General features: G+C 32.5%; 2 protein-coding genes across 4 annotated transcripts; both read left to right on the forward strand.

The window, feature by feature from the left end:
- Positions 1–2,968: 2,968 nt before the first annotated feature.
- Positions 2,969–5,284, forward strand: LOC113846292. The gene is made up of 8 exons (XM_027474378.1): positions 2,969–3,339; positions 3,661–3,694; positions 3,811–4,032; positions 4,348–4,437; positions 4,582–4,647; positions 4,744–4,835; positions 4,932–4,985; positions 5,167–5,284. The coding sequence occupies exons 1-8, from the start codon at positions 2,969–2,971 to the stop codon at positions 5,282–5,284; spliced, it is 1,047 nt and encodes a 348-aa protein (XP_027330179.1).
- A 1,730-nt stretch (positions 5,285–7,014) lies between these two features.
- On the forward strand, positions 7,015–13,083 carry LOC113846291 (U3 small nucleolar ribonucleoprotein protein MPP10). Of its 3 annotated transcripts, none has more exons than XM_027474377.1 (13): positions 7,015–7,777; positions 8,120–8,187; positions 9,816–9,924; positions 10,028–10,138; positions 10,249–10,386; positions 10,599–10,667; positions 10,772–10,813; positions 10,935–11,003; positions 11,191–11,262; positions 11,357–11,410; positions 11,504–11,645; positions 11,858–11,920; positions 12,565–13,083. In XM_027474377.1, exons 1-13 carry the CDS (start codon positions 7,112–7,114, stop codon positions 12,567–12,569), a joined length of 1,608 nt encoding a protein of 535 aa, XP_027330178.1. In that variant the 5' UTR covers positions 7,015–7,111; the 3' UTR covers positions 12,570–13,083. The 3 variants fall into 3 exon arrangements, with proteins under 3 accessions (XP_027330178.1, XP_027330177.1, XP_027330176.1); XM_027474376.1 differs by having other exon boundaries at positions 7,040–7,777; positions 12,914–13,083; XM_027474375.1 differs by lacking the exon at positions 12,565–13,083 and having other exon boundaries at positions 7,040–7,777; positions 11,858–12,054.
- Positions 13,084–13,594: the final 511 nt, after the last annotated feature.

Raw genomic sequence — 13,594 nt, forward strand, 5'->3', positions numbered from 1 at the left:
TTTTTAACCACGATTCTATAATATTTTTTCAATAAATCTTATTTCTAAATTTTAATATATAACTAATAAAACAATATCCATTCATACCAATATTATATATTATCTTTCGTACCAAATATCACCAGTTCACCACTCTTTAGAATTGAAAAGATATAAACTATCTCTTGTATTGCATAGTGCATACAATATAAACTAAAATATTTGTTGTACCATACGAACAGGGTATTTTAAGAGTTTTCTTTATATTTTGAGTTCACTTTTAGCCTGTACGTATATATATATATAGAAGATAACAATATGCCAGTCATGGATTATACACTATAATGATAAATTTATTTATTTATAAATAAATATAAAGTATTAAAATACAATATAAGAATCTTATCTACAATAAAACAAATCATAATTCTTTTTACCATTGATTATCTTGCAATGAGTGGATATCATCTTTTAACATAACAAATTATGATATAATTTATAAACTTTTGTTATAAAAAAAGTTTAAGTAATTTTTATTTTTGTCATAAAAGTGCTATTAACAAATTTATATCTTATTCATCATATGTAAAGGCTAAGATTAGTTTTCTTTTTTGATCTCACTGCATTATCTTTTATATTGTATTACTCATATAAATTTCAATTTAAACAGTAATTGTATTTCGCAAATTATTTTATTTGTTTATACTTTTAATTAACATGTTATGAATAATTATCTTCAAATATTGATAGTTAAATAAATATAAAAATTGATGAATATACAATTTAAATAAATTTTAATTTTCATGTTTTAAATTTTTTATTTCTCATATATATATATATATATGTTTAATAAAATAACTCAACCTCATTTTAAAGACCTTATAAACGTTGTACTACAATAAACAAATTTATATAAATTGGAGTATCAAACAAGTTTTTCTTTACAAAAAAAGTCAGAAATATTTATATAAAATTAATTCACAAAATGATTTTTTAAAGCTTAAAAAAATTGAATAATAAGCCGTAAGTTATTTCCCCTTTATTTAATTTTAAAATGCATTATTTTCCTCTCTACTTTTGTTTTGATGGTATTTTAAGTTTTAAAATTAAGTATAGATTGTTCTAAAACAATAATAAAATAATATTAAAATGGAATACAGTAGAACATATTAAAATGCATTTTTTTTTTCTTTTACAACGCACACGAGACGAAACTATTTTTCAATGATATTTTTATTTTTATTTTGAATTCGATAGGAGAAGTGTGTTTGGCACTTGAAAACAAAACGTTGAATTACCAAAATACCATCCTCCAGCTGTCACATGGGATTATGGCCACCGCGGCCAAGTACAAGTGAAGGTGGTCCCAGTGGTGGGGCCCATTAAGTGTCTGTGCTTTAACTGTTAACCATCCCACGATGGCTGCTCTCTCTACTTGCATAACAACCTTGTTCATTCCCCAAATAACCCCTCATCGTTGCATTGTTTTGTATCATTCGTAACAAACCTTGATGATTGCAAATATGTCCCTAATAATATATCAACAATCTCCTTAATACACATTCTCCATTTGATCTAATCATGTTGTAATAAAAAGCGATCCTCTACAATTTTCTAGGAAATGAACATAATTTTTATAATTGAAAGTTTTAGATAAAAATATCTCATAAAAATAAATTAGACCTAATCAAAACCTTATTTCATAAAAATTTTAAATAAAAAAAATAAAATAAGTTTGTTTAATTAAGGTGGATTATTTTATTCTAAAACTTTTAAAATACTCAAGATATCCAACATATCATACAGACCTAGACCCTACCTATGTTCCATACCCTTCAAATGCACCGTCTCCTTAAGCATCAATTTTCCTTTTATCCGTCTTTTTATTTTTTGGCCCTGTCATCCCCTTCTCTGGTAGTTAGCACTTTATTTCTTTTTCAGCAAGTCATATGACTATTGCGAGGCAAAACCATTCTTGGAATGCATGAAGCATCTTCACTCCAAGCATTCCAATACAAAATCCAAATACAATTGTGCCCTGTTCCTGGTCCCTTTTCCCTGTCTTTTTCTCTGTCATTAAAAAAATAAATATAATAAGATTGTTAACCCAAGAAAGGTTCACAGAAACATGCAACTCCTTTGGGTAGGGACTTAATTAAAAATTTGCATGGGAATATGAAGATCAAGGCTGCAACCAGATTTTCGTTGGATAACAATAAAAGCGAGAGAAGAAGCTTGTGCTCAAAGCTTACCATCCTTTTCTTTCCATTCTCACACACACTCTCTCTCTATCTCTAGTCTACAACCTTTAATATTTTTCTATATACAAAAGCAAAGAAGCAAAGCATCTCTTATTCTCGCAACTCCACATTGTTTTGCTTTCCCTTGCAAGTTTCAATTCAACCTTTTCTTTACTTACAGTACTTAGCTGCCTCTTTTTTCTTTATAGACCGATTAACATACAATTAAATTTGTCGGTTTTATCTTTCTGTGCAAGAATTCACCCAGAGTTTGGAATCTCTACGCTATCTGATAATTAAACTATTAACTAACGTGGTCAAAATGGGTCAAGAATTCAACTTTTTGGTCCTCCCTGGCCCAAAATTTTTGCAACTGTTCCTATTTTGAAATGCATGAGAAACCCATGTGTACTTTCTCATTGATCACATAGAAATAGAATGGTTCTCCCCCATTCCGGGGCTTCACTTCTATATTGTTTAGTCTAGAGCTTCTCTTGAGTATAAAATAGTGAATTCGATTAGACCCACTCCAAAGTTTCAACCTTTTCTTCTGGGGTCTGGACTTCTAAGGAAGAACATTAAGAAACATTGTATTTTTCCATTCTTCAAAAGCATTTGCTTGCTTACATTTTCCTCATTCTTTTGTTATCTTCCAAGTTATAAAATTGGGAGGGGGAAACATAACACCATTTCCACGCACATTATTATTTCACAGTGAGAAAATCTGAAAAATAATCTGAAGTAACATCATGAGATTTGTAACAGGCTCTTCCAGAGGCACTTGGCAGCCCATAATGACTGCGGATACAACCACACATAGTTACTGGCTAAACTGGAGGGTTGTGCTTTGTGTTATTTGGGTCCTTGTTTCAGCTTTCTTTTCTTCATTGCTTATATGGAAGTATGAAGATTCATGGAAGCAAGCAAGAAATGATAACAAGGGAAGCCAGAAAGAAACATCACCAACTTTGTATGAGGATGAAACTTGGAGGCCTTGCTTGAAAGGAATTCACCCTATATGGCTTCTGGGGTTTAGAGTTTTTGCATTTATTGTTCTTTTGGTGCTTCTCATAGTCACGGCTAATGCGGATGGGGGAAGCATTTTCTACTTTTACACTCAGTAAGTTTTTTCATTTTCAATTTCTTCATATCAAAATTGGATGCTGTTGATATAGATAAATGCACATTTTATTAGATTATGTGTGCTTATAATTCTGTTATAATCATGCTGCATTGATGGTATGCAACATGAGAACAGACGTCTGAGTGCAGCAACATAAATTTTAAAGCATATTAAACTTCAAATAGAATTAATTAATCCCAAATTAAGGCTGATACCATTTATAGCAAGAAGCCCATTTCACCTCTTTAGTAGTGTTGATTTATGTTCTCATCATTTGAGTATTGATTTTTTCCCTTTTGCTTTATTGTTTTGAAACAGGTGGACCTTTACTTCAATCACCATTTATTTTGGGGTAAGTACTGCTAAAGGGCCTAATATATAATTTTTTGTTAGTTACATTACTCATATATCTATAATCGAGTGAGTAATATCTGCTACACACTTGACATTGTGTGCTTGATTGTGTAGCTGGGATCCTTGCTCTCCATGCATGGATGTTACCAACATCATAAAAAGGCCAGTGGTGATAAGGTTGAGAATGTGGATGGAGATGCAGAGCAGGGAATTGATGATAGTCCTACACTCCCCCAGAGTGCTAATCCATCATCCAGCCATGAGAAAAGCTTGGGAGCTCCACAAGTACGTCAACCTGCAGGCACTTGGGGTTATATCTTTCAAATCATATTTCAGGTAACTTGGGATAGATCACTGGTTGAACTACAAGGATGATTTCTTTCTCTATATTCTTCAAATATAAGTTAAATCAGTGTGAGCTCAACTTTTGGTATATCATCATCTTTTTCACCCTACATCAACATTTTCAACCTAACGTCATGATAATGACAAATGAGATGGCATTCTTCTGTTCCTATGTATCGTAAAAAAATAATAAATAATAATTTAATTATTTTCCCTAATCTTGGTTCTATGATTCTAAAAAGTTGCGGGTAGCTAAGTCTTGCCATTGGCCACATCATTGATTTTTGTTTCTTCACTTGTAAACAGATGAATGCAGGTTCTGTAATGCTCACAGATTGTGTGTTTTGGTTCATAATTGTTCCATTTCTAACCATCAAAGATTACAACATAAATTTGGTAAGTCTCATTTATGACTCAATAGATTTGTTAACTTTCTTTTATAACCTAAGCATAGATAGTTGTCTACATTAGTTCATGCTTTTTCCAAGGAAAAGGGAGATTTCAGAACTAAATAATAGATCAAATTGTTATATATCGCAGCTTATCATCAGTATGCATACCATCAATGCTGTTTTCCTGCTAGGCGACACAGCTTTAAATTGCCTGGTGAGTTTCTAGATTCGATTCCATTTTATAGTCCATTTCCATTGCATGTGCATAATTCCATATTGGAATTCTTACCCTTTTTCTTATCCTCTTCAGAGATTCCCTTGGTTTCGAATAGGATACTTCTGCATGTGGACAGTCATATACGTGATTTTCCAGTGGATTGTTCATGCCATAGTTAAACTCTGGTTATAATTCTCATTTGGTTATTTCACTGAAACACTATGAAAACATATTATGCATATATCATTGACTAATATATGCTTCTTGTATTGGAAAAACAGGTGGCCATATCCATTTCTTGATTTGTCATCCCAGTATGCTCCACTATGGTATAAGTTATTTTTCTTTTCTATGCCATTATTTTCTCTTAGGTTTTTTATTTTTTTCTTCCAACCCAAATAATAATTATTCCTTCTCATTTTATTCATTTTTCTAAGAGAATCTGATTCAGATAAACATTTGATAGGATTAGGACATTTTGCTGACAATTTTTGTCTGCTTTGTATTGATTTTCAGTTACTTTTCGATGGCATTACTGCATATTCCGTGCTATGGCATATTCGCTTTGATAATGAAGCTGAAACACACCGTGTTATCCACACGGTATCCTGACTCGTACCAAAGTCTCAGATGACTTCGGCTGAGAACTAAACGAGCATCGATTTTCTCGTAGAAAAAGGGAAGGGAAGAGGAGGAAGAAAATAGTAATATATATATTGACAAGTTTGATTTCATATATTGAGGTGACTTGGTGAGCAAATATATAGCTATGTGTATAACTTTTTTATTTTCGTTTTTGGGAAAATTAATGGTTGAACGAGCTAAGAGAATTTTGGCCGTTACTTTGTGTTGGCACCTCTCAAAAGATGACATGTAATTGACTGTGAATTCTAAGAAGTAAGAACTAATCTGAGTCAGAGTGCATTGGTTCACTGATTCTTGGAGTATGGTCTTGTATTAATTAGGATATATGCACATGTATTTCTATTTAGCCATTATTTTGATAAGGTTAGAGAAAGGCTACTATTGGAAATGATGTCCCCAAGGACTACAGATGAAAACAAAAGAAACATCTTTTCATGTTTATAGCTTTCTGTTGATGCTTGCAATTGCTGATTCTAGGATCATCCATTGTCGTAAAAAATATGCATAATTATTTCTAATGGGCGATTATTTTGAATTTTAATAAGGTTACCTCACGACATGTAGAAGGGAGGAAGAAAAAAGTACTTTATCAGATTTATTTAATTTTGTAATTTAATATGATATATCTCTTAATATGTACAAAATGTGACTTGTGGACAATTTTTAGTCACATTGTTACTTTCAATTGGTTCAAATAATAATTAGTCTTCTAATTTGAGTAATCTTTGTTCAAAATGTGAAGTTTACAACTTGTGAACGCTCTAAATTTCTTAGGCTTGATTTACTTTTTTAACTGACACGTTACATACATTTTTGACATACATACTGTTTTATATATAAAACAACTTTTGAAATCATTAATATATAAAGTGATTATCGAAATTCTAAAAAATTGAAATAAATATTGATATACGTATAAAAATTTATGATAATAAAAGACAAAACAAGTTTTTCTTTCAATAGTAGTATTTTATGTGTTTAGTCGCTGCCATAAAAATAGTCTAACTTTACTTTATCAACCACGCGAATGTTCATACATAAAAATGCATTTTTTAAAATTTAAATAATGATATTAGAATTTTAATTTGCAATCTATTTATTTCAGTATATTTTTGTTGTTTTATTAAACAAATAATTACTTCATAGGTAAATAATTTAAACATTATTATTTTTTTTAAAAAAACTAACATGTATTACCGAAAATTTATATTTAATTTGTTGTCGTATACACATAAATTTTTGACACTCTCTGTGCTAATATTGTTATTTTAAATAAAATAAAAATATATCATCACCACAGTATAAAAAGAAAATATTAATGAAATATTTTTCATTATAACTTTAAAAATAGATTAAAATAATACAACTTATCATGATAATAAATATTCATTATATACTTTTTTTACTTAAGATCAACATATGTAAAAAATTTATTTTTTACATAATTTATTAAAAAATGATATGCTTTTAAATGTTGGTTTTTATATAAAAAAGAATTTGAAAAGTAATTATAAAAAAATAAAATCCAAAGGTTAAAAATTTAAAAATGAGAAAAATGATAATAGACAATAAAAATATAAAGAATAATTTTACAAAATAGACGAAAAATACCATGCAATAATAAGAGCGAAACAACTTTTATTTTAGATAAATATAAACATGGATTCTACTTAATTGCATAGTTTAAGTGAAAAATAATTATACAAAGTTTATTTTTTTATTTTTAGGCACATGGTCTTAGTCCTCGCTAAATTTTCTCTGGACTAAAACCCTAAACCCATTCATCCCTGAAAGGACAGTCATAGAGCACCCAGCCATGGCGAAAGCGAGCGACGCAGGCGTCGAAGCCCTACGGCGCCTGAAAGCCACGGATCCACCGTCATGGCTCGCCCCGAACCCGTCGCTGTCTGAAACTGCTCGCATTGCATCGCAGTACTTGTTCTCTTCCCTCAGACCCTTCGCCCCCAAATCGCCGTTGGACCAACTCCTCGTCGAAGGCTTCGACGCCGAGCAGATATGGCAGCAAATCGACCTCCAATCGCAGCCACTGTTATCAACCCTTCGCCGCCGGTTGAAGAAGCTAGCAAAAAATCCCGAAGCGATTTCTCAGCTGAAGGTTCCTTCGGAGGTTGGGAACAAGGAAGATGAAAAGAATCGAGCCGAGTGGGACGATGAGAGCGACGGTTTTGATGAGGAGTTGGATGAAGTAGACGAAGATGAAGATGAAGAAAGGGTAGAAAAAGAGGACAAAGGAGAAGGAGACGAAGAAGATGATGAAAAGATGGAGGATGAAGATGAGGAGAGTGAAGAGAGAGAGGAGGAGAATGATGAAGGTGCTGGCATCGAGGATAAATTCTTGAAAATAGATGAATTGGCTAAGTACTTGGAGAAGGAGGAAGAGAATTTGGAGAATGAAGAGGCAGGTAAGGAGGAAGATGACGATGATGAAGACACTGACAATGATGACGAGGAAAGTGATGAGGTGAGGGTGCTCTTTGCTTACTTTGGTTTTGATTGCCCTTTTTGGTATTGTGGCAACGCATTCCTATTGTAATGGCAACCATAGGATTAGAATATCTTACACTGCAGCTAAAGCTCAACTAGCATTACATATTGTAGGGTTAAATTGGGCTTTGTTTGTGTTACTTTATTTATTTATCTAGATACTTGTAGCCTTTTTCGATGTTTCTTATTCCTTCTGATTGTGTCAAAATCTGTGTTGATAAGGTTCATTGCTTCTCAGTTGTTGTTTGGTTCATTTGATTGTTAATTATTAATTAATTGGTTTCTGAGTCTCTGACTCGTTCTAATTATATTTATCTAGGCTGGTGGTTTTGGGATTGGTGACAATGATGATGAAGATGAAGAAGCAGATGTCATCGGAAATGCAAGGTGTTTATTCTTTCCCTCCCACAAGAGAACCGAAAAAAAAAAATCATCATTTTAAGCTTGCAACTTAAGTTATTGTTCATATCACTAATCTATAGTTTCAATTTAGGTCAATGACATGAACAAATAACAGCTTTAAATTGCTTCACTTCAGTTTAATGATCTATGTTTCTCAAATCTCTAGATATCATGCGTATGTCTTATTCTTGGTCTTAGATAACACTTTATGTGGTGATGTGTGAATAGCAATATCACTGCATTACAACCAGAAGGTTTTGGCATATGGTGGTGCATATAGAATTGTGATTTTAAGGTTTAACATTGATGCTTGTCACATGGCAACATGATATGCAGTCTCTTATTTCTCTTTTCCTTTTGATATTATTTTCAAGGATGGGAGGGGAAGGAGAGGGGTTGCCACCTACAAAATTTGTGAACAATCTCCGCTCATTTGGTCTTCAGTTGACTATAAAAAAATATACATTAAGCGAGTTTAGGTTTTATTTGTGATGGAAAGGTGTTATCAAGATAAAATTTGACTGCATAGTCATAAGACCAGCTATGCTTTATGGTATTAAATGCTGGATTGTAAAGTGTCACACAAGCATGACATGAGGTAAGTTTGTGTGAACGACAGACTAGGAAATATCTGTAGTGGGAGCAAGATGACTGAGATAATGCTGACCCAAGTAAATATTTGTAAAATGTTACTTTAAAAATGCCATACTATAAGGGAGAAAGTTTAATTTGGATTCATGATTAATGTAATCTAATGTTTTTATCATTAAATCATATGTTACTGCAACATCAAAAAAATTTGACCTTTATCATAATTATATTAAGCAAGAAGTTGGGAAAAACAAAATAAATGTGGGAGTGGGATATATAAGAATAATATATAACATTTTAAAAAAGTTGTGTGAGTGAGGGGACATATGCCTCTAGGGCCTACAATGTATGTCTGTCCTTAGTTGCAGCTGCTGAGATAAAAATGTTGGAATAGACATACTAGACTAGATAACATAATTATATACTAGAGAGAATGTAGGAGCAGCAACTGTTGGGGAAAAAGGTGGTAGAATCATGCCTAATTTGGCCATGTGAGAAGAAGACAAAGAGAAGCCCCATTAGGAAGAGTTAATCAGATGGATAATAGCGTAAGAGTTTTGAAAAATAAATTAAGAGCAATGAAAACTCAGTGAGAAACCATTTGCTGCTTGAAGAAACTGAAGGAAAAACCTAATTTTATGCCATTTGCATTTAAATTTTCTAGCTGCTAAAGAGTTTTTTAGTTCTTTTGTTCTATTATTATTATTCCTTTAGTTTGGATTCTCTATAATTTCATCTCGCCTATTGTATTTGGCTGAGTGGACTCTTTCCTTCTTTCCTTAGGCTTTACAGTATTTTTAGTTCTATTTTATTATATATAATATTATTTATTCCATGGTTTGTTTGTTGTGGTGTATTTGCTTATATATCCTTCCTTTAATCGTTCTCAGTTCTCACCAGTCACATGCTATGCAATTGGCTGGGTATTGCTTTTTAGTTATATTACCCTTTGTAATTTCATACTAAGTTAGATGTTTTTCTTTACATTTGTATGCTGTTCATTTTCTCACTGTTGCTGTCAGGTATGAAGACTTCTTTGGAGGTAAAAAGGGAAAAGGCTCAAAAAGAAAAGCTCAGTTACTTCAGGAATCTGAAGATTCTGGTGATGATGACATGGAATTTGACAAACAGGTCTCTCTCTCTTTCTGTCTGTCTGTCTGTCTCTCTCTCTATATATAAAGATTTATTTTAAAATTAAAAATTTCTTATTTGACTTTTTTACACATGTATGTAGGAGAAAGGGAGTGCTTCTGCCTATGAAAAGCAACTAGAAAAAATTCAATCCAAGATAGAGCAGATGGAGAAAGCTAACATAGAGCCAAAAACTTGGACTATGCAGGGTGAGGTAATTCAACAGTCCCATATTTTTCTTATCCTGGTTTATTCTGTGGGTTTCATTTGTAGGCCCTTTTTGCTAATCTGTTCTTAGATTATTGATTGTTGATTTTATAACAGGTAACTGCTGCAAAGAGACCGAAGAATAGTGCATTGGAGGTTGATCTGGACTTTGAGCATAATGTAAGGCCTGCTCCTGTAATCACTGAGGAGGTTACAGCTTCAATTGAGGATGTAATCAAGAAAAGGATTATTGAGGTAAATTAATATGCTGAACTAACTTCTACTATAATTCAGCATTTTATTTACACAAGGGTGGAAGCTGATATATAGATGGCAGCATGTACAACTTCTGTAAAATGTTGTGTTAAGTTGATTAGTAAGTTCCTACTAAGTAATACATGAGACTTGCATGCATGTACACACAAATACTATATGTTGTTTCTAATTTGCATTTATGTTTATTATAGGGGCATTTTAATGATGTTCAAAGGATTCCTAAATTACCATCTAAAGTACCTCGAGAAGTTAAAGAGTTGGTAAGTCTTGTTTTACTGATAAATAGATTTTTATGTTCAACTTCTTGTCTAGCTATATTTGTATGTAACTAACTTGTACAAAATCATTTCCATGATAAATACAGGATGAGAATAAAAGCAAGCAGGGTCTTGCAGAAATTTATGAGGTCCGTATTTTTTTCCTAATGTACTGCAGCAGTGGAAATCCTATTACTAATTCTCAAGGTGTTGTATATTTTGTCCTTTACTTGTGATTTGCCTCAAAGATTGTATTTTAATTGTTTACAGCAAGAATATGTTCAGAAGATAGACCCCAGTTCTGCACCAATGTCATTCAAAGATGAACAAAAGAATGAGGTGCAAATTTTGATTGCTTTACTTTGTTTCTGTTTATATTACTATGTAATCTCTTTATTATTTGTTATGATCTTAATTTTCTCAGGTATGATGCAACACTGGCTCAGTGTCTCTTGATCAGGCTGTGTAACCATCTTTTTATATATTTCATTATACATTGAATCTCGTGTCTTGTACTTGTGATCAGGCAAGCATGCTGTTTAAGAGACTCTGTCTGAAGCTAGATGCCCTTTCTCATTTTAACTTTGCTCCAAAACCTGTATGACATCAACGCTCTTGATATCTCTTGATAGACACTATGCATGACACCTGAAATTTGTGTCTGATTATTGGCCTTGAATTGAACTCGACAGGTTATAGAAGACATGTCTATTCAAACTAATGTACCTGCTCTGGCAATGGAAGAAGTAAAGAGCTATTATCTTATCAAATTTTTGTTTTTGCCTCTTGCCTCTTCCATTTATTTGTTACTTACTATGTACTATGTCTTCCATGGGTAGATTGCACCGGTGGCTATTTCAGATGCTGCTATGCTGGCTCCAGAGGAGGTATTTGATGGCAAGGGTGATATTAAGGAAGAAGTAGAGCTTACTAAGGCAGAAAGGAAAAGAAGGAGAGCTAATAAGAAAAGAAACTTTAAAGGTATCATTGGTTATGCTATAAAAGTATCTTGCTGGTAACTCGCATATAACAACATAAAGATAATGGGGTTTAATATTTCCATACCTGTCTTTTCGCAAAGTTGCATACCATATGTATATGACTGTTCTAGGAGGAAAGCTTTCCAGCATTTTCTTTTGTACCAGACATGAGAATGCTTTTCATTATTAATTAACAAACTCTTATGGTTACAGCTGAGGCAGTAAAAAGGACAGAAAAGAAGGCACGAGAAGGGGCATTTCATAGCCAAGTTAATGGTAATTTGACTAATTATTTATATATCTTTTCTTACTAGGTATAACAAATGTTACATTAACCTGGCTTATATTTTTGAATGTGCAACAAAAGTAAATTTTTTGTTAGTAACCACATTGTGGAAAGAAAATAAAACTGTAACTATTGCAATGGCTGTTCTGTTATGAATTCTGAAATGTTACCCTGCTATCTCAGGAGTTAGCTATATTTAGATATTTACCTTTTTTTTTTTGCTTCCCTGCCTTTATAAAGTGTTGGTAGGAGTAGGATACACATCTCTTATGAATGAAGTTTTTTTTGCTCTCTCCATCATAGCTTCCAACAAATCCTGCATAATATTGAAATTTTAGGTAGACATAGTGCCCTTTAGATGAGTAGATTCAACCGGTTGTTGATTGCAGTCTCAGTCACTTCCAAAATTAAGCCCGGCTGAGAAAAATGTTTTAGCGAGACAGTTGTCCCTGGATATAGACTCTACCGTTGTCTGGGTACATTACCTTGTATCTTAGTCTTTAGATATGATGACCACACATTGTGGTGAGGTGGCTGCTAACTGTGGATTGAGGCTAGCCAGATTTAGTTTGGAGATTTTTTCCAAAAGATGACAGGGTAGCTTCTCACCTTGAATCTCGCTGGATCTTTGCAGGCTAAAGACAATGCAATATTTCATAGGATTAATACAGAAGCTGCAAAACTAACACCATTAAGGTCAAGGGGAACCCGTGGCAAAACGTAAAGTAGACATGGAGGAAAATATTTTGGAGTCAACCATGATAAATGAGCGATGGTATTCATACGTGTAGCAGTGGCAGATGAGAGTAACTTGAATGCTCTTTATAGTTGGCTATCGTCATTGTTCCTCGAATTCTTGGTTAATATCAAAACGTTGGTCGGAAGTTTACTGTTTTGTTGCTTTTACTGCTATTTATTTTACTAGTTTATAGCTGTGGTATTTATTTTGTGCTATATTTTGTATTATTTAATTTTATTCATAGCTATGTTGTATTGGTCTGTATATCGCTAATGACTGATGGTTGAACCTTTGAGAAAATAAGGAAAATTTTGGAAAATTTTGCTTTGATGCTTCCACTTGTAAAACTTTATGAAGCTGGTAAATCTGATTCTCTCAATAGTCTTATGTTATGGCACTGCTGTATAAGTTGATTTGTGTGAGTTTGCTCCTTTTTTTAACAGTTGATCTGTTGTATTAGTTTGCAGTCTGTACATAACTGATGATAGATGGTTGTTGCATTTTAGAATCTCCAAATGAATGTGAAATAAGAAACTCGTTGTAAAATTTTACTTTTTTGATATTTTCACTCGCAAGAATTTTTTAAGCCAGTAAATCCTGGTTTATTGATTCCTGATATGCAAGATACTGTTCTGGTTGGGTTTGACCTGTTTTTTCTTATTAAATTAATGCGTAAGTTCTATTAAAGAATTTTAAATAAGTTTTTATACCTTGCAAGTTTGTAAGCTCTTGAAAATTTTAATTACTTTTTAATAGTTCATTGTTTATATTGTAAAGGTAAGTTAATACATTTAAGTTCGGTTAGTGTTTTTTGGTGACCTCCTTGCCAACATAAGCTCATATTAAATACGTTGTTGACAAAAAATGATTATATTGCTTTTAAAAAAAAAAAAAAAACTTCAATTTGTTTGTAGCGCAAATAACC

Source organism: Abrus precatorius, unplaced genomic scaffold (assembly GCF_003935025.1).
Source record: "Abrus precatorius isolate BTA unplaced genomic scaffold, Abrus_2018 Scaffold8, whole genome shotgun sequence".
Taxonomy (NCBI): Eukaryota; Viridiplantae; Streptophyta; class Magnoliopsida; order Fabales; family Fabaceae; genus Abrus; species Abrus precatorius.